The 18,463-nt window shown below is 39.5% G+C and overlaps 3 protein-coding genes across 4 annotated transcripts in view; all 3 read left to right on the top strand.

The window, feature by feature from the left end:
* Window positions 1-703: 703 nt before the first annotated feature.
* Window positions 704-2,048, top strand: LOC133407229 (gamma-crystallin M2-like). The gene is made up of 3 exons (XM_061684948.1): window positions 704-721; window positions 928-1,170; window positions 1,773-2,048. The coding sequence occupies exons 1-3, from the start codon at window positions 713-715 to the stop codon at window positions 2,046-2,048; spliced, it is 528 nt and encodes a 175-aa protein (XP_061540932.1). The 5' UTR covers window positions 704-712.
* Window positions 2,049-3,926: 1,878 nt separating this feature from the next.
* On the top strand, window positions 3,927-6,886 carry LOC133412150 (gamma-crystallin M2-like). The gene is made up of 3 exons (XM_061695326.1): window positions 3,927-3,983; window positions 5,126-5,368; window positions 6,614-6,886. The coding sequence occupies exons 1-3, from the start codon at window positions 3,966-3,968 to the stop codon at window positions 6,884-6,886; spliced, it is 534 nt and encodes a 177-aa protein (XP_061551310.1). The 5' UTR covers window positions 3,927-3,965.
* Window positions 6,887-9,526: 2,640 nt separating this feature from the next.
* smc5 (structural maintenance of chromosomes 5) overlaps window positions 9,527-18,463 on the top strand; it is a 50,223-nt gene continuing 41,286 nt past the window's right edge. For both annotated transcript variants that reach the window (XM_061684945.1, XM_061684944.1), the window contains exons 1-3: window positions 9,527-9,753; window positions 12,999-13,140; window positions 15,834-15,886. In XM_061684945.1, the coding sequence (XP_061540929.1) occupies window positions 9,602-9,753; window positions 12,999-13,140; window positions 15,834-15,886 (347 nt within the window). In that variant the 5' untranslated portion in view covers window positions 9,527-9,601. The remainder of the gene's footprint in view (window positions 9,754-12,998; window positions 13,141-15,833; window positions 15,887-18,463) is intronic.

The raw sequence follows: 18,463 nt of genomic DNA, 5'->3' as shown, positions 1-18,463 counted from the left end.
CTGACATTGACTGGTGTCCAGTTAGTTCACTGAGGTTTCAGAACCCTTGACCTCAGAACTGTTAGGCAGACATGCTAACCATAAGACCATGGCGCTGCCTGACTGTTATTTTTATTTTAAAGTTTTCGTAGTTCTGAAATATTGGCCTTTCTGTCAAAGGATAAAAGGCGAGAATATAACAAAAAAACAATTTTGTCAAGCGGTCCAAATAAATCGCTTCAATGTCAGGACTATGGGGTGTACAGCGCGTACTGTACGTTATAGTTGGATGGGTCACGCAGTTCAGTCCATTTTGGCTGGTCTAAAGCATCTCTTAGTATTGACAAGCAATGTTTGAGGCACGTTTGCGACTTCTATTTTTGTTTTTGTACACACACACACACATGCGCACACACACACACACGCACACACACACACACACACACATTGACAGCCATTTATTGTGTGACTACACTGAAAACAAAAGATTTTTTTTGCCACCCGCCCCTTCCCCCGTCAAGGGGCAGCGCTATCCCCACTGTTCCAGCACACGTTTGATAGCAGGTCATCATCGCAGTGGAACAAAAGCCCATCAAACGGCACTGAGCCATTTTGCTGATATGTAAATCCGCCTTATTTGGGTATCAAAGGCTCGCCTCACTCTGCACATTTTGTTTATCGATAAATACTTCGACAGGGCTTCAGCAAGGGCCGAGCATTGCCGAGCATCAACATGGGGAAGGTGAGATGAAACCCATTGGAAACCCTTTGCGCGTGTGTTCAATAGCCTACTAGTGTGCTGAATTGTACACAGACTTGTTTCCTCACTAGTAAGGCAATTCAGCGCACTAGTAGGATAATGAATAACTGCTCCAAGAGCTTTTGATACACTTGTGTGTCCCTTGACTCCAAAAGACTCACGGTGTCACTTGGCTCTCTTTGCCAAAGATCACATTCTACGAGGAGAAGAAATTCCAGGGCCGCTGCTACAACTGCAGTAGCGACTGTGCAGACCTGCACTCCTACTTCACCCGCTGCAGCTCCATCCGGGTGGAGAGCGGCGTGTGGGTGATCTACGAGAGGCCCAACTACAAGGGCTTCCAATACATCCTTTACCCGGGCGAGTATGCAGACAACCAGCAGTGGATGGCCTTCAGCGACAGCGTCAAATCCTGCCGCGCCATCAAGAACGTAAGAGTCATTGTCAACCTATTTAAATTGTTCTGCTCAAACAATTTCTCCACCACATTTAAAATGCGTAATTGATGTAGTTTATCAGGCCCTTGAGGTGGAGGCGCTAACAAACGACTGCTGGTACAAGCTCAATGAACAAAGAACATTATTTACAACCAGCAGGTATCAAGTCAATGGTCTGCAGAGCTTGAGAGAGGTCCGGTCAACTGGTAACTAGTCCGTTTAACAACTTCTCTCCCTAAATATGGTCTTTAATTTGAAGGATGTTCTTTGTCCTTGGAAATAGCCATAACTATTTGGGCTCACCTTATAAGGCTGCCCCTACGTCTGCCTACCAGTACCAAGACAATCTTTGACAGACATTTTCTGACAATATGAGCATGACAGGGTTGCATTGATTTGAGTGACAGACTCTATTACAGCTTAAGACACTTAAAAATTATGAAAATAGAAGAGAAGACTTACTTTAGATCCATGGTCAGAGCAATTGACTTGACAAGGTCATTTCTGCTGAGTCATGCAGCTCCTTTCTCCCCCCTCTTCCTAACGAGACGCAACTACAGAGGGAATTACCGCATTCCTATTTTGTGTTGTCTCAGGTTTATGGCAACGCGTGGAAGCTCAGACTGTACGAGAGGCCAAACTTTGGCGGCCAGATGGTGGAATGCACCGAAGACTGCCCCTCGCTGTACGATGCCTACAAGGTGCGCGAGGCCTACTCCTGCGTGGTGAGCGACGGCGCCTGGGTTTTCTATGACCTCCCCAACTACAGGGGGCACCAGTACCTCCTGGAGCAGGGCGAGTATCGACAGCACGCCGACTGGGCTGCCTCCTCTCCCGGCATAGGCTCCTTCCGTAGAATCACTGAGTTTTAGTCTCCTCCCCCATGCATTAAGCATCAATAAATGATCAACTGAATCAGAGACTTTGCTTTCATTTGTCTGGCTTGTTCACATGCACAATATGATAACGTTTACAGTCACATTAAGCTCTGAAGACAGGCACTCTTGGATGCAATTGTTGTATAGGATCTCATTGGGTTGTCTTAATATTTGCACAACATTGAGGTTGCAAATTAACCTATGAATTTCTCAGTTTTTCCACTATGATTTATGTCAACGCACACATAAACACACAACTCAAGATAATAATAATGATACAGGGTGCTCGGAAAGTCACTCTGCACTTATGCAATTATAAACAGACGTCTCAATATAGGATACAAGTGGTATGTATGCACCTACAACCCAGAGCTGGCAAAATTGCCTACTCTCTATACTTAAGTAGAGGTACAGATATTTGTAAAAAAATAAAAATAAAAACTGGTCTAAGTAGAAGCACTGTACTGATTTAATGCCTGTGATTAAGTAAAAGTAAAAAAAGTACAGACTGAAATGTATTTCGTGTAATTACAAAAGTTCAAATGAATTTTTGCAATTATCTACATTACCAGTTTTGATAACTTGGCACAACGAAAAAAAATGTCTTCGCAGACAAAATATTCTCCCTTTATTGAGTTACATAGTGCTCGTACTGATAAGAAAAATGAAATCTGATGGAAGGCGAATCATTTCCTTCTCTGATATTCTGCTGGTCTGATCAGACCCCCAGATCTCAATCAATCAATCAATCAATCAATCAACTGGTGTTGACTTTAGCGCTCTCTTTTTACGTTTTTACGACGTGCCGTCATCTGTGGAGGTTGAATAAAGTATTAAGCTTATTTTGACAGAAGTAGGGACAAAAAGTACAGATAGGTGTTTTGAAATGTTCAATACATTTCAGTAGTGAAAAATCTGCTTAAGTACAGTTACAAAGCATTTGTACTGTATTACTTCCCACCACTGTTACATACTTTTACAGTACAGACATGGTTCACTATACAGGACCTACATACAGTATGTATTCTATATTGAAACATGTCTCTTAATAAAAATAAAAGGGCACAGTGACTTTCCGACCACCCTGTACCAAACTAAAGACAAGTACATAAATAATTATTAATGAATTAATTCATTCATTCATTAATAAGAGAACATTTTGCATAACTTAAATAATGTCCTGTTATGTAGTCCAGTGAATGTTTCTGTTTAAAATGTTGGATTGTCACTTGAAACGCCCAGTAAATTGTTCCCTCTGTGGATTGGTTTGCTGAAAACTATCTTAAGATGATAAAGAACTGGAAAGCATGAAGGACACCCTCCTGAGCAATTTTAGATTCGGAACATTCTTACTGCCTCTCACATGTTGACAAGATGAATAATCAGCCAGAGCCAAATGTGGAGCTTTCCTGACTGCCTGTAACGTCCTTTGGTGGCCTCGTTGTTTTTGCCAGCGCGCTTTGGTGCATACACTCGCTTAATATTTGCTTTATCCAGGATCGCTCGTACTGAACAATGTGTCCTTGTGAAAACCTACATAAATATTTCAATGACAGATTTGATTTTGATGTGGAAGTAGGAAGGCAACACGCAATATTACACACAAAAAGTGAACTAACACCATCAACAAATGACACTACTGTACTGTACCAGGGTTGGCACCGTTTTATGCAAGAAATCGAATCGTTTTCCAGAGTCAGACAGCATTCATTCAAAATTTCCGTATCAACACATATAAAGGCCAAATGCAGCCTCAGCTAATGCGGCAAACTTAATGGGCAGCTCATTTGAATGACAATCGTTCCACTGGCATTGCATTTCATCAGCCTTTATATAAAAGTGCAGCCGCTGTATGGCAGCGCCAATGAAGGCTTTCGATTCAACGAGGCTGATAGGAAGGACTAAGTGATCATGGAGCGCACAGCCAAGGTGAGTACTGTGCTGAAATTTTCTCTTTGAGTGCAAAGGTGTTTGGATTTTGACTTTTGTCCATTTTATCCACACTAACTATAAGTGTAAGAGTGAACAGGATGATTATATTTATATATTTCGTACAAGTTACAGTATATGGGTCATTCTAGGATTGGACAATTTAGGCACCAAAATGAAAAATGAAACATTTGTTTTTTATGTATTCAAGAAAAAAACAGGTAATAACTCATTTATTTTGAATCCGCTGGCTAAACAGTAGAGATATTTTGTTTGTCACATCATGTATTTTGCTGTGTTTGGCGCAACCCTGTTACATATATTCAGGCACTTGAAAAACAAAAACATTGCTCAGTAAATCAGTTACAATTAATTATAGAAGAATTGTACTATTACTCTAATTACAGTAACAGGGTTGCAAATCAATGCTAATTTCACAGTTTTTACTGAAGCGTAAATGCTAGCTTTCTTAGCTGCTATGCTAACTGGTCAAGAACACATTTAGCTGTATGATAAATGAATGTGGTTTTTTTTAATCAAATGTGTAACATGGTCAGAGCAATTGCCGCATTAGCTGGCCTTTAGAAGTGTTGATAGCACATTTACTACTATTTAAAATATGTCTGTGATAAAAAAATTTTTTTTAACAATTACACCAAAAGAAGCCAATTTAAACTTGTTGTATCTGTTATATTTGAGATGTAATTTGTCCATCAGGAGGGACTGATAAGAGAAAAAAAAAGACATTTTACAGCTGTCTCAAGAGCTTATTGGTATTTGAAATGATATTAAGGATTATTTATTTATGTATTTACTGTATTTTTTACCACAAACAAAGTTACATTTTGTCCTGGTACGACTCAGCAGTGCACGGTATGTAATGTATACTTATCATACCTTATAGCTATCATACTATATTACTCATTATCATAGTCATAGACCTGTAGAAAGAGGCACTCCTGTTGACAAATTTAAGTGGCATCTCATGCCTTACGCACTGTATATACTGAATATGCCATCTAATGACCGCTTACGCGCTTTGCATTTTTGCCCTGAACTTCAACCAATGAAGTTGAATGTAATCTAATGTAATCGGAATGGTTCTTTAATCTTTGAACACAAAGACTATTTCCTCCTTGCAGATATTCTTTTACGAGGACAAGAACTACCAGGGCCGCTACTTTGAATGCAGCAGCGACTGTCCTGAGCTCAGCACTCACCTGAGCCGCTGCAACTCCATCCGGGTGGAAGGCGGCACCTGGGTCCTCTATGAGAGACCCCAATATATGGGCTACCAGTACGTGCTGGTGCAGGGCGAGTACCCAAACTACCAAAGCTGGAACGGCTTCAATGACACCATCCGCTCATGTCGCCTGATCAGACACGTAAGTTCTGAAGAAAAGAAAAAAGTGTCTGCCTAGATTGTCAGTCATCCGAGTTATGGTAAACTGCAATGGTTTATTGGAGGCAAGTAAACTCTTGTTGGTTGCTGAAGTTTTTTCATCTTTATTCCAAAAAGCTTTTTAAGTTCTAAATCTTGAGGCTGTAGTGACCTTATTTATGTCTGCTAGGTGTTGATGTCGGGAAACAAATAAGGTCAGGCTCCCCCAGGCAGGCTGGGCCAGATGAATTTGGAGTCCTGTCCTCTGCGTCCCACACCTTCATAAAAGCTCTGAAGCTTAAGCGAAAGTAGGCTGTGTCAAACGTTTCCTCCAAGATCATAAAGTATTTTTAAGTCGAAAAATTGTCGAAGTTCATTAAAAGAGGTTTTAGATCGAGCAGGTTCTGATCACAAACAATTTAGTCTCGAAAATTGAGCACAAATTCATCGTGGAAAATCTCCCAGGAGATACTGAAGTACAGTGAGGTAACACGGGCTATCCTTTTCTCTGATTGGTCAGTCCTGGAAAGGCTCATGTCATGATAATGACCACATCTGGATTTGTTGTTTACTAATTCGCCTCATTGTGTGAGATTTTGTGTTCCGTCCGTGTACGTTAAGATTTTAACTATGTCTGGCCACTCATCCTGCACCTGTGTTGGGCAGGATGCGTGGATTCTGTACTTTCTGGTCTTCTCTCACGCATGTGCAGATAATGTTCAAACTAAAGTCTTGTGTCTATGTATGGGAATTTTGTACTTTACTTGAGTTCCTACCGATGTGTCTTGATAAAGTTCAAGGTTAGTCAATCGATTGGTTTGCCGGTCAGTTGAATGGTTGATGACCGTCATTAATGCTCCCTGGCTCATGTTCATGTCACGTCATTTTTACAAAACAAAGGCGCAGTTTGAAAAAAAAAAAAAAACCTATTATTTGTTGAAGAGACAATCGTTTCGACAAAAAAGGCTTCATAAAAATAACTAAACTAGTAAAAATATGACTTTTCTCCCTTGTTCAACTTTCACTTTAATAGAATAACAGTACAACTTTATCTTTGGAAAATTGCAATTTTTTTCTCCTAAGATTAGAACTTCATTTCTCTCTTTATGTCTCCCATGCGCGAGGTCCCCCAGACCCAAAAGGTCTGAGAACCCCGATTTAATTAAAGGCACATTGGAATGTCTGCTGTGCCTAGAAATGAAAGGTGAAGTTCCATTTTCCATCCTAACTTCCTCTGTGTGTGCTCCAGCCTCCAAGTAGGCACAGGATTCGCATCTATGAGCGTGCAGACTTTGACGGCCAAATGATGGAGTTCAGCGAGGACCAGCCCAACCTGCAGGACCGCTGGCGCTACCGGGACGTCAACTCGGCTCACATCCAGGATGGCATCTGGGTCTTCTATGAGCAGCCCAACTACAGGGGGCGCCAGTACCTGCTGGAGAAGGGCGAATACAGGCGGCATGCTGAGTGGGGGGCCCTTCACCCCACTGTTGGCTCCATGAGACGCGTTGTGGACTACTAAACCACGACGCTGAAGCAAAATGTGTCCCATTATTCTCCCCGCATCCCTTTCCCCAACCTGAAAATCCCTCGCAATAAATGCACAAGCTCATCTTTGTTGTTTTTATTTGTGGGAAAACAGAAACAACTCAAGGAGGTAGAAAGAGGTTCTCAAACTTTTTGCACCGAGTATCATACCACAAAATCATTTGCTCTTCAAGTAGCACAATGACCAGGATCAAAATAGAGTAGCGTAGTAAGCCCAAGTGTTCATAAAAAATGAGACATATAGAATTGTATCTATTTTTTGCACAATATCTATTGATTTTTCACACATTTTTACAAAGACAATGACAATAAACAGAAAAAAATAAAAGCGAACAAAAACAGACATTCCACACATCAGGCACTTCCACATTATATTACAATGAAATAGGTGGGTGTGTACCTAAGGTTCAGTAAAGGTTTCCACCCACATTTCTTCAAATTCCCCCACCCTCCCTTTAAAAACATAAGTCAGGTTTTCCAGTGTGGCGTAGCTTGTCATTTCCTTAAACCACTGATTCAGTGATGGAACATCCATTTTTTTTTTTTTTTTTTACCAAAATAGTGCGATCCATCTCCTGGCCTGCAGCAGTCCAAGGACAATCAAGGTCGATTTACTCGAGCAACCTGCAAAGTCTTTCAAAAGTCTTTCCCACAAAACGTATTGCTTGGCGAGTTATATCCGCCCCAACAATATTTGACATAATCTGTCCCACCTCTCTCCAGTACTTTTGCAGTTTAGGACATTCCCAGACACAGAGGAAAAGACTACCTTGTTCTGCTATACATTTAATACAGATGTCTGGGATATTAGGAGACCAGCTGTTCATTTTTACAGGTGTAATATACGTTCTCATCAAGCACTTGTATTGCAACAACTTAATGCTTGTATGGATAGTTTGTTTCTGGACCTTAAGGCATACTCCGTTCCATTCTTCCTCTGTTATAATCACCTCAAATTCAAAGTTCCATGCCTCTAATCCGTCAGTCGAGGATTCATCATCAGCTGTTATCAAAACCGAGTAGTACAAAGAAATTAGACCCTTTCAGGTGTTCCAAATTAGAAAGTGGAGATTCTGAGTTTATACACAGTATTTATACTTTGAGGAGAGGAAGTGTTTGAGTTGCAAGTATTTAGGGTTTTTTATGAACCTAAAATGTGTTTTTAATATTGTAAGCACCTGTAAAATTATGCACAGTTTGAACATTAAAGCTTTGCTTAAATAAAGAAAAGTTAACAGTTACACTTAAATCATGATTCAATTAAACTGTATTGCACATCAAATTTAATAAAAATTGTACTTAAATATTAAATACAAATATATGGAAATTACAAGTTAAATACAACTGAACTGTTCTTAGGCAGCGATTCTACTAGAGGCAGCCCACGTAACGCTAGTGGTACTCATACCATACTGCGGTAGAATATAGCAGAAGATACGAGTAAGTTATATTTGTCATAAGTTAGCCTCAAGTGTTAACCTTCAAGTTTTAAGCAAGTCCCAAGACCAACTGTTGCAAAAATAGTCCCCACTAAATTTCAAGTCGCGTCAGGTCATTCCTTGGGTTAAGCAAGCCGTAAGTCAAGTTGCACAATCTTACTCAGTCACATTAGCAACTTTGCACTCAGTATCTGTACTTGCGTAGTTAGCTGAACATTCACAATCACATTGTTTTTTTTAGTGGTCTCCGACCAGTCTGCATATTATCAATTATGGTTTTCTCAATTGAGCGCATAACCGACATGAAGCTTAGTTCATGTTTGACCAGCTACCGATGAGCTAAACTGCGAAGTTAACGTACCTTAGCTGTCTTTGTGGGTTTTATAGTGACCAATGAAGTTAGATGTAGTTGTTGTGTCTCTTATCTTTTCCATTCTCTTCTTCCTGATTTTAACAAAAACATAATACTTAAATGGGCAGCACGGTGGTGACGGGTTAGCACAAATCCGGCCTCGCCCGTGTGGGGTTTGCACAACCCCCCCAAAAAAGCAGTGACTCTTTTAAACAGTGATACAAATGTGTGATTATAGAGATGACGCAATTTTATCAATGTCTCACACTTTATAATGTATTATTTTACGCTATTTCATCGTTTGTATGTGAGGAGTGTGTTTTGTATCATATTTTTGTTACTGTGTTTTTAGATTATTGATGTATGGATGACGCACCCTGGAGCAGCGCTCCAATTTCGATATTTAATGCAATGCCAATAAAGGCATTCTGATTCTGAAATATCAAATACTTCAAAGGCGCATAAACAATCATGGACAATGAACTGTTTAGACCATCATGGATACATACATGGACATATGCATTTACAGTTCAGTTGTAATTCAGAGTTTATATCACTTGAATTTCTTGTGTAAGACATGTTTATACCTTAACATTTCTGTAGGTATAATTTTATTGATTATTATTATTATTTTTTTTGCAATACATATTAATTGATTGATTATTGATATAATTATGCTCTATCTCTACGCAACCGTGCTTTAATGATGGTCGTAGTGGTGGTACTTGGCCTTAAAGACTCCACACCAGTAGGTGGCGGTAATGTGCCCAAACGTTATTTGCCAACCGTCATCAATGACCAGGAGAAGAAGACGTCGCGCGCTCAGTCGAAAACATGTCGGCGAAGGTGTCCTGCTAAGCGCTTTCGTCTTGTCTTGTCCTTTGTTGCCTTTTGGATTATGGCGACTCAAAAGAAAAGAATTCGATACAGTAATGCCGACCGAAGCTCAGCAGCCAGCGTCCCGCCGGGCAGGCAGCCGAGTGAAGCAAGCGAGGCTGATGGTGATTTTGTGGATGGGGCGGTACTTCGCATTACCATGAAAAACTTCATGTAAGTTTCTCGTCACAAAATGACCAGAACAAAACCAAACCAAGACGTTTGGGAGTCGAGACCGAGTCAGGAACAAGAACAAGACAAACCCAGACTGAGACTAGATAAAGGTCAACATACATTTTAAAAACCATGACAAGCGTGAACATTTGAAGATCATGCTGTCTTTAATTTTATATTCAATATATTTGACAGCCTAAAACACGATGTCTGCAACTCTTTCCAAAGCGCAACATGCACAAATATTGTTCAACTAAATTACTGCAAAAAATAAATGCTTTTATGAACTTGAAAATGAAATGCGTGCGCAAAGCTAGTTTATGAGTGCCGCGTATGCTACTTCTCCTTCTTCTTCTTTTCCTTTCGGCTTGTCCCGTTAGGGGTCGCCACAGTTAAATAAAGCCAAATTTAAGGTAGAATTGAAACCTCTTTCAAGAAACATTCATCTGGTTGGCTGGACTCGGGATGAAAGGAAAGAGGACAATGTGTAACGTTTACAAAATCCTTGATATTGGTGTTACTGTTTTGATATTTACAGAGGTTGACCCTAGTGAGGATAAGCGGTACGGAAAATGGATGAAGACGATACGAGGAGAGGTGGCCACATGAATTTTGCTGACGATTGATCGCAGTTTTCAGACATTACGCGACCTTAAGCGTTTAAACTAATTCTATAAAGATGGCATTGCAGTATCACTGGTGGATGCAGCATTTCATCACCAAGCCACCCAAATATTACATTATTTGTATTATTGTTATTGCTAATTGGCTGGAAACCAGTTCAGGGTGTACCCCGCCTCTCGCCCGAAGATAGCTGGGATAGGCTCCAGCACGCCCGTGACCCGAGTGAGGATAACCGGTACAGAAAATGGATGGATGGATGTTATTACTATTGTTATTGTCAATTAATGTAGCAGTATCACATGGGCAAACTCAAATAACCCCTGACCCAGGTCGACTACTTTGCCGAACATAGTTATAACTTTATCATCAGTAGGGCTGGGCATTGTTAAGTACCTCGTGATTCGATTCAATGTAGATTCTTTAGGTTGCGATTCTATTGATTCTTTAGCATTCAGATTCGATTCAATAGTGATGTAACTGTTCCGATCTTGATTCAGTAAGAAGTGTCCGTCCATCCATTCATTTTCTGAGCCGCTTCTCCTCACAAGGGTTGCGGGAGTGCTGGAGCCTATCCCAGCTATCATCAGGCAGGAGGCGGGGTACACCCTGAACTGGTTGCCAGCCAATCGCAGAGCACATATAAACAAACAACCATTCGCACTCACATTCACACCTACGGGCTATTTAGAGTCTTCAATTAACCTACCCTGCATGTTTTTGGGATGTGGGAGAAAACCAGAGTGCCCGGAGAAAACCCACGCAGGCACGGGGAGAACATGCAAACTCCACACAGGTGGGGCCGGGGCTTGAACCCGGGTCCTCAGAACTGTGAGGCTGACGCTCTAACCAGTCGTCCACCGTGCCGCTCCATTTTTTGGACATACTTGGCTTGGATGATTCTGATAATCGTTTGGAATCGGAATCAAAATAAGGAACTGGAATCGGAACCAGAATTGCTCAAATTCAAACGATGCCCAACCCTAACCCTGACATTGACTGGCGACCAGTTCATTGTTTGCATTGGTCCGCCTCTCGCCCAAAGTCAGCTTGGATGGACTTGGAACGGGCTTAATAAAGTATCTGCCGATACAGACTCCCGATCTGATACTTAGGCAATGCATTCAGAAAAATAGCGCATGCATTCAAATTGCCATAAATGTATACAGTATACGGGCCATTCCACTGTATCGGTGCCATTTGCTTGTTTTAGCTATCTCAAAATAAAGGTTTTATCGTTTTTCCATTTCTAAACCATCTCGTTTTTTGATGTTATAGTTTTTTTCTCTCTACTGAAACACTTCCTTTGAGTAATGGGACAGAAAGTAACAGGAATGAGTTTTTAGCACAATATTAGCAAATACATTAAATAAAACCACATGGCATTTATGCAATAGTATGCTGACACTAAGCACTTACATTACTGTGACTCAACCAAGAAATGAATTTAAAAAAATCAAAATAATTATTTGGATGGAGCTCTCTATATCCCCATTCATTATTCAATTTGACAGTGACCAGTGTTTTCCCTTGGTTGAGAATTTACTTGCAAAAAAACAGACTATATTAAATGTTGATTAATGTTCCAATCAATTACAGTAAAAGTGTTCACAAAATAGATTAAATTAGATAATAATCTTCAAGAAAGATTTTAAGGACTTTATCTAGCTCAGAGAATAAGAGAATTTTCTCAAATTCACACATTGTATTTGATGATGAACAATATTCCAAATATTTGGTGGTAAATATTCGTAAGATAACTTAAATTGTTAGATAGTTTTAACAGATTTCAAAACCAGGATAAAGTGACCTCACCTTTTGTAAAAAAGCACAGGGGTGGGTTCTGTGTGTGTGTTTGCCTTGGGTCTCCAAGCTTCGGCCCTGGACTGAGATAGCTACATTGCTGGCCGGCTACACAACCAAACTGGGATTAGTGAGCTTGTGAACTGATAAAGAAAGCAGATGGCTAGCAAATTAAATCATGGGAATTGCAGGACACACTGCCCACCGACACTTCATATGTAGGTTGCGGCATTATGCTTCAATTTGATGCCAAGCGGGAGCTACGGGGTGCACAGAGCCGCAGGCTCGATTGATTAAGCTTGGGAAGCCCGTGGTTCTCCCATTCATCTCCAAATTGAATAATTTTACGGAGTGGAGGGAAAACTAAACCTTTCGGCCGTGGAAACCACTCTGAACTGTGAGAGAACGCCGTCCACACACGCCGGCCGGGTGGCTTTCATTATCTGCCAGACTGTTGAATCAACTTTCTCCCATTCATTCTGCAGCGGTTGTTGTCCACCTCGGCGATCGCTCCTTTCCGACTTTGGTTGTGGCGTTGCCATGTGTATCCGTGCAGCTGCTCGGGCTAAGCTAATGGATACCTCCTTCCATGGATAGCTCGGTGGAGGGCAAAAGCTACAACAGCGTACAAGGATTTGAATTACTTTATATTTCATGGTAATGTAATGTAATAAAGTTTTGAAAGCAGAGACAGGCATTAAAAGCTGATTTTTCCAGTGTTCAATGTATTTAAAATATTTTATATAGTGATTATTGAATAAGACATTTTGTTTAGCAAAAAAAGTTTTACAGTTAATTTTGAATTTTTCTTGCTTTTTCAGGACGTACAACTACATCGTGGTTCGTCCTGGACCAAACCTGAACATGATTATTGGCGCGAATGGAACCGGCAAGTCCAGCATTGTGTGTGCCATCTGTCTGAGCCTGGCAGGCAAGACCACTGTCCTGGGAAGAGATGACAAGGTCAAAAGTCACGGCCGATAGTTGAACCAATCTAAATTAAGATATGATGACATTACACAAGGGTCTGACATTAATGGGGCCAGTACACATTTCATAAATAAGTATGATTAACTCAACACAAAGCGCGGCTAAACATGGTGCAGAGCCGCTCCAAAGTCACGAGTCATTGCCTCCATTGCGGCGAATAAACTGCACTTCTTACAAGTATCATTATCACAAAGAGATGATGAGGAAGGAGAAAAAAAAGTGCATTATACATGAGAAATTACAGTAAGTGTTTATAATACACAGTAATGCTTCACAGCTACACAAGACCGAAGCCGGAAAACGGAAATTACATATCGGCGAAGGTAGAGAGAAGGTAGGAAAAAAAGCAGTAGAAAAACTCACACGAGAACTAAGAATTATTGAAGCAATAACAATCACACAGAAACTATGGGATAATATAATAAAAGAGAAGAAGACAAAGAAGCCATTCTAATTGCTAAGATATCGTGACATGTCGTCGCTAAACACCAGAATGAAGTTCTTGGGTGATTACAGTACACATTTCACAGAAGTCTGGCTGGAACCGCGTAATAGCAGAGGGTAACCAACTTGTGTATAATGCGCACCCCCAAAGTTGACCTCAAAATTCTGGAAAATCTTTGTACCTATGTACAATGCATGATTTTACTTCTACCCATACGATCAAAACATGAAGTATTATCTGTATGTTATTTTATTCAAATAATTATTCTGAAGTTAAGCATTTTATTTGAACACGTAATACTTTCTTCTTATTTACTAGCTCTTATTTTGAAATTCACAGCCCTACTTTTATTTAGTAAATGAGACAACACACAGTTGTCTCATATGTTTGATTACCCAGGCAGAATTTGTAAGATGGGTACAATTCTTTAAAGAAAACCTGAAGGGCCAGGCGAAACATATTAAATTTTATTTTAATGGGATTCAAATTAAACTGTCAAGCATTTCAGAAAAACATTATCATTAAACAAAACATAACCATAAAGAAATGAATGATGGTTGTTGTTCTATCATCAGTTGTATTTAAAAAAATCTAAATAAATTCTGCCGGGAATGTAAGCTTATGACCACAACTGTCCATATGTGCAGTCATACGTACCCCTGTCATATTGGAATGAAAGTGTAGGCTCCACCTTTTTCATAACCTCTAGGTGACAGTGGCATACTACAATAATATTATACACCTTTCTCATAACCTATAAGTGGCGGTGACATATTAGAATTAAAATGTACAGCTTTTTCATAACCTCTAGATGGCGGCATACATTTATAAATTGTGAAAGTTTTTTCATTTCCCCCTGTACCTATGCATAGTGCGGACTATTGACTTGACATTTTTTTGAGGGGGAAAAAAAGTGCATTATACACAAGAAATTATGGTAAGTGTCTGTAATACATAGTAATGCTTCACAGCTACACAAGACCGGAACCGGAAAATGGAAATTACACGTCAGCGAAGGTATAGAGAAGGTAGGAAAAAACAATTAAACAGTAGAAAAACTCACACGAGAACTAAGAATTATTGAAGTAATAACAATCACACAGAAACTATGGGATAATACAATAAAATAATATAAACTATATTTTGTCATAACAGCTGTCACGTTTATATTTGCATTTTTGAACAAAGCCCCTCATGAATTGCAAGCTGACAGGAAATGGAGGGTCCACCATTCTTTTTGTTCCCAGCTGAAAAAATTGAGTGGGATGGTTGTGTTTAAAAATTGACTTTGACACTTTGAGTTTTTTTGTTGTGACTTCACACAAATTCGCCATACCATCTCGTTGATGTTAGTGGGCTCTCCGCATCATCTGGCTTGAATCCAAAATGAAAAAAGATTAAAAAATATTGGATTTAACAGTTTTGGTCATATTGTGTGTGGTGTGCTCAGATAATATCCACACAGAACACCACACACACAAACGGCGAACTCAAAATTTTACATCTAAGAACAATCTAATAGGATAATCTTAGAAGATTTACAATTGCGTGGCATTTGCTTGGTCGAGAGGGGGCAAAATCGGCACAAAAACAGGCCGATTGTCTTTGTGTCTACCGGGCTTAAGCAGCTCGCGCTTATCTGACTGCAGCACACACATTTAAAATGTACGCACATGTACATGAAAATCTGGACCACGGCCATTGTGGGGGGGCTTCACTATTTCCTATTGATTTGGACCACAGCCAATCAGAGGGGGTCCCGCCATTTTTTTTTTTTTTTTAGGTGCACTGTTGAAAAATTAGGTTGCGCTCTCGAGCCCTGTGTGTATATGCATGTGTAACCATTGAAACATAATGCTTGTTATGTCATGAATTTCATTGCTTTGCCCTGCTGTTTTCCGTCAGGTCAGCATTGCAAATGAGAAACTGTTCACAATTCCAGTGGCTGGTTAAATAAAGGTGTGTGTGTGTGAGTGTGTGTGTGTGTGTGTGTCTAGACACACACACACACACATACATACATATACTGTACGCAGCCAGTACCGCTTCTGATAGGGTGTCCACAACTTTGCTCATGCGCCACCACTCTAGGCTCATGTGCCACCACTCCAAAAGGCTCAATGTCAGACCCTGTTACACTTAAAATACAATCTGCAAGGCACTTTTTGTTTCAGATCATTGTGGACGTCATCACAGTGTCAATGACTACTTTGTCTTGTAGGTCGGCGGCTACGTGAAAACAGGATGTGACAAAGGATTTGTCGAAATTGAACTGTAAGTTGTCTGTGACGTGGTGGATTTTGGCTATTAGCTAATTAATATTGCTCATATTAATGGAAAAGATGTACTCTTTTGATGCTGTGTTGTAGAGTTAACGTTAGCTAGCAGCCGAGTCATTATGTTTTGCTAAATTACTCAAAGACAACCCAACCAAACATTTTATTCATACTTGAGAAAATGTAATTACAACGCAGTAGGGGTTTAGGCAATTAGTGACACGTAAGGCTGCACAATAATCGAATTTTAATCGTGAGTGCGATTTGGGCTGCCACAATTAAATGTCTGATCGGCTACAATTTTTATTTATTTATTTTTTTTACATTTAAAATGCGGCATGAAAAGTGCTTCATTTGCAGCAGTGCCCGCAACCTAGTCAGTCAGCCACCAGGGGGCGAATGTATAGTTAAGGCGTCATTCATTGGCAGGATGCTCAGGGGGCCAACTTAAAAATAATAATAATAATCAGACCTAAAATGCCATTGATGTCCAATGTAAAAAATATATTAGGCTTTTATTTTTAAGTTGGCTCTCTCAGCAAGTTGACGAAGAGGCGTCGCATCACGGTAAGACATACTGTAGTAATAACAATAGTTGTAGCGGCTGCCTTCAACTTTTGGCTGCTCTGACCACAAAAACACCGGGAGTAAATAGTAAGGGAAATCACAATAGTCAAGCAGTTTGTGACCATGCACAACTGACCAATGATCAAACAGAACAACAGAGAGTTTTACAATTCACTATACTGACAGAGATTTTAAAATGAAAAGTCAGTGCTTGCAGATTAATGTTATTTATTGCCTTCTATGCATAAACTGTATTTGCTTCCTTTAAGTTGCAATTTGTGATTGCACTTTGTAATAGCATAATAATTCAGTTAGCCCTTGGTAATTTTTGTTTTGGGTACATTTATTTTATTATCATTTATTCTTATTTAAAGATTCATTTTGCACGGAAAATTATTACATATTTGTTGCCAACTAGGGCAATAAAAATAAAGATTTTCCCTATCACGGGGAATAACGGGCCTTGTTATGGAAGCTAAGCATAGCAAAATGAAACGATGTCACTTTGTCATTATATATTGGGGGAGGGAACCCGCGCTAGAAAGTATACCCCCCACCCTTTTGATGTTACATGTTGTAGCCCCGCCTACAAAAACAGAACAATTCAAACTGTGAAAAGGATGCTTAAGATATAGCTCAACAATTCAGCACTATATTGTTATGTCTTTGCATATGTTTTCAGAACTTCAAACATATTTATTGCATTTAGAAACGAAACACTCTCTGCTTAGTGCCGCTTTAAAAATGTTGACATTACAAGCAGTTTTTGTTACCAATCCCCTTTTAAAATAAATTGAATGATAGTTGAACAACCAACGTTTTACTGCCGTCTGATTTCAAAACTAGTTATCCATCAATGTTTTGTGTGTATGTAATAATATGAGGCGATCTTACATTTATATGGGTTCACACTCATAACGCCCCACCGATATATAATATATAATAATATATAGTTATATATATATTACTATATATATTATATATTACTATATATATATATATATATATATATATATATAATTATTTATATATTTATATATAATATAACTACGATGTGGCCTGCAACAAAAATGAGTTTGACACCCCCAAATTAATCGATGTCGACTTTACTATTCCACATTGATTTTTAATGGTTGAAGTAGACTACGTTAATTTCTTGTGTATAATACACTCTCGAGTGTAATGCACACTCCCAAAATCGACCCCAAAAACCTTTACCTCTATATAATGTCCACCATCGATTTGCTGCTATCCATATGCTCGAAACATTAAGTATTATCCGTAATTTATCAGGTTTTTCCCAAAAATATTCTGCTCTGTGAGCATGCGCTGACATAATTCTAATTTAAAAAAAATAATATGTTGCGACAGGGTACCATATCCGCTGTGTCCTGTGATAACTGGGCAGGTGCAAAGTAGTTGAGTGCTTACATCGCAACGCAAAGTAACAAACTAAGAAGGAATGAGTTTAGAGTGAAACATCTCAAGGTAGCCAACTGGAGACTGCGTTGCGGTGTAAAGTAATCGATAATTTACCAGATACTGTATATAGGAAAAAAGTAGATGGCGTGATGTCGCCCTGACGTGTTGGACCCGGAATTTCATCTACCGGCGCCCGCGAGGACGTCATGATGAGAGGCAAAAATGTATCGTATTATATATACATTTGTAACGGACATTACATATCATATTGGAATGAAAGTACAGTTTTTTTGCAAACCATAGGTGCCAGTATTTGTTTATACAGTGTGAATTTTTTGTTTTTCATTTTCCTTATACCCATCTATAATGGGGCTATATCAACTTTTGAAAAAGTGCACATTATACATGACAAATTACAGTAATTGTTTTGGCATTTTGTTGTCCAATCGGCCAATTTACAGAAGACTTTGGACTCGCCCGTCCACAAGAGGTTGGAGACTGCTGTACTGTGTTGAAAAAATGCCAATGACATAATCGATTAATCAACTTGACTTTCATCACATTTTAGTCGACTATAATAAATATT

The sequence above is a fragment of the Phycodurus eques genome, chromosome 1, assembly GCF_024500275.1.
Source record: "Phycodurus eques isolate BA_2022a chromosome 1, UOR_Pequ_1.1, whole genome shotgun sequence".
Classification (NCBI taxonomy): domain Eukaryota; kingdom Metazoa; phylum Chordata; class Actinopteri; order Syngnathiformes; family Syngnathidae; genus Phycodurus; species Phycodurus eques.
Note: the sequence above shows the minus strand (reverse complement) of the source record. Positions and strands in the feature narration are given on the sequence as shown.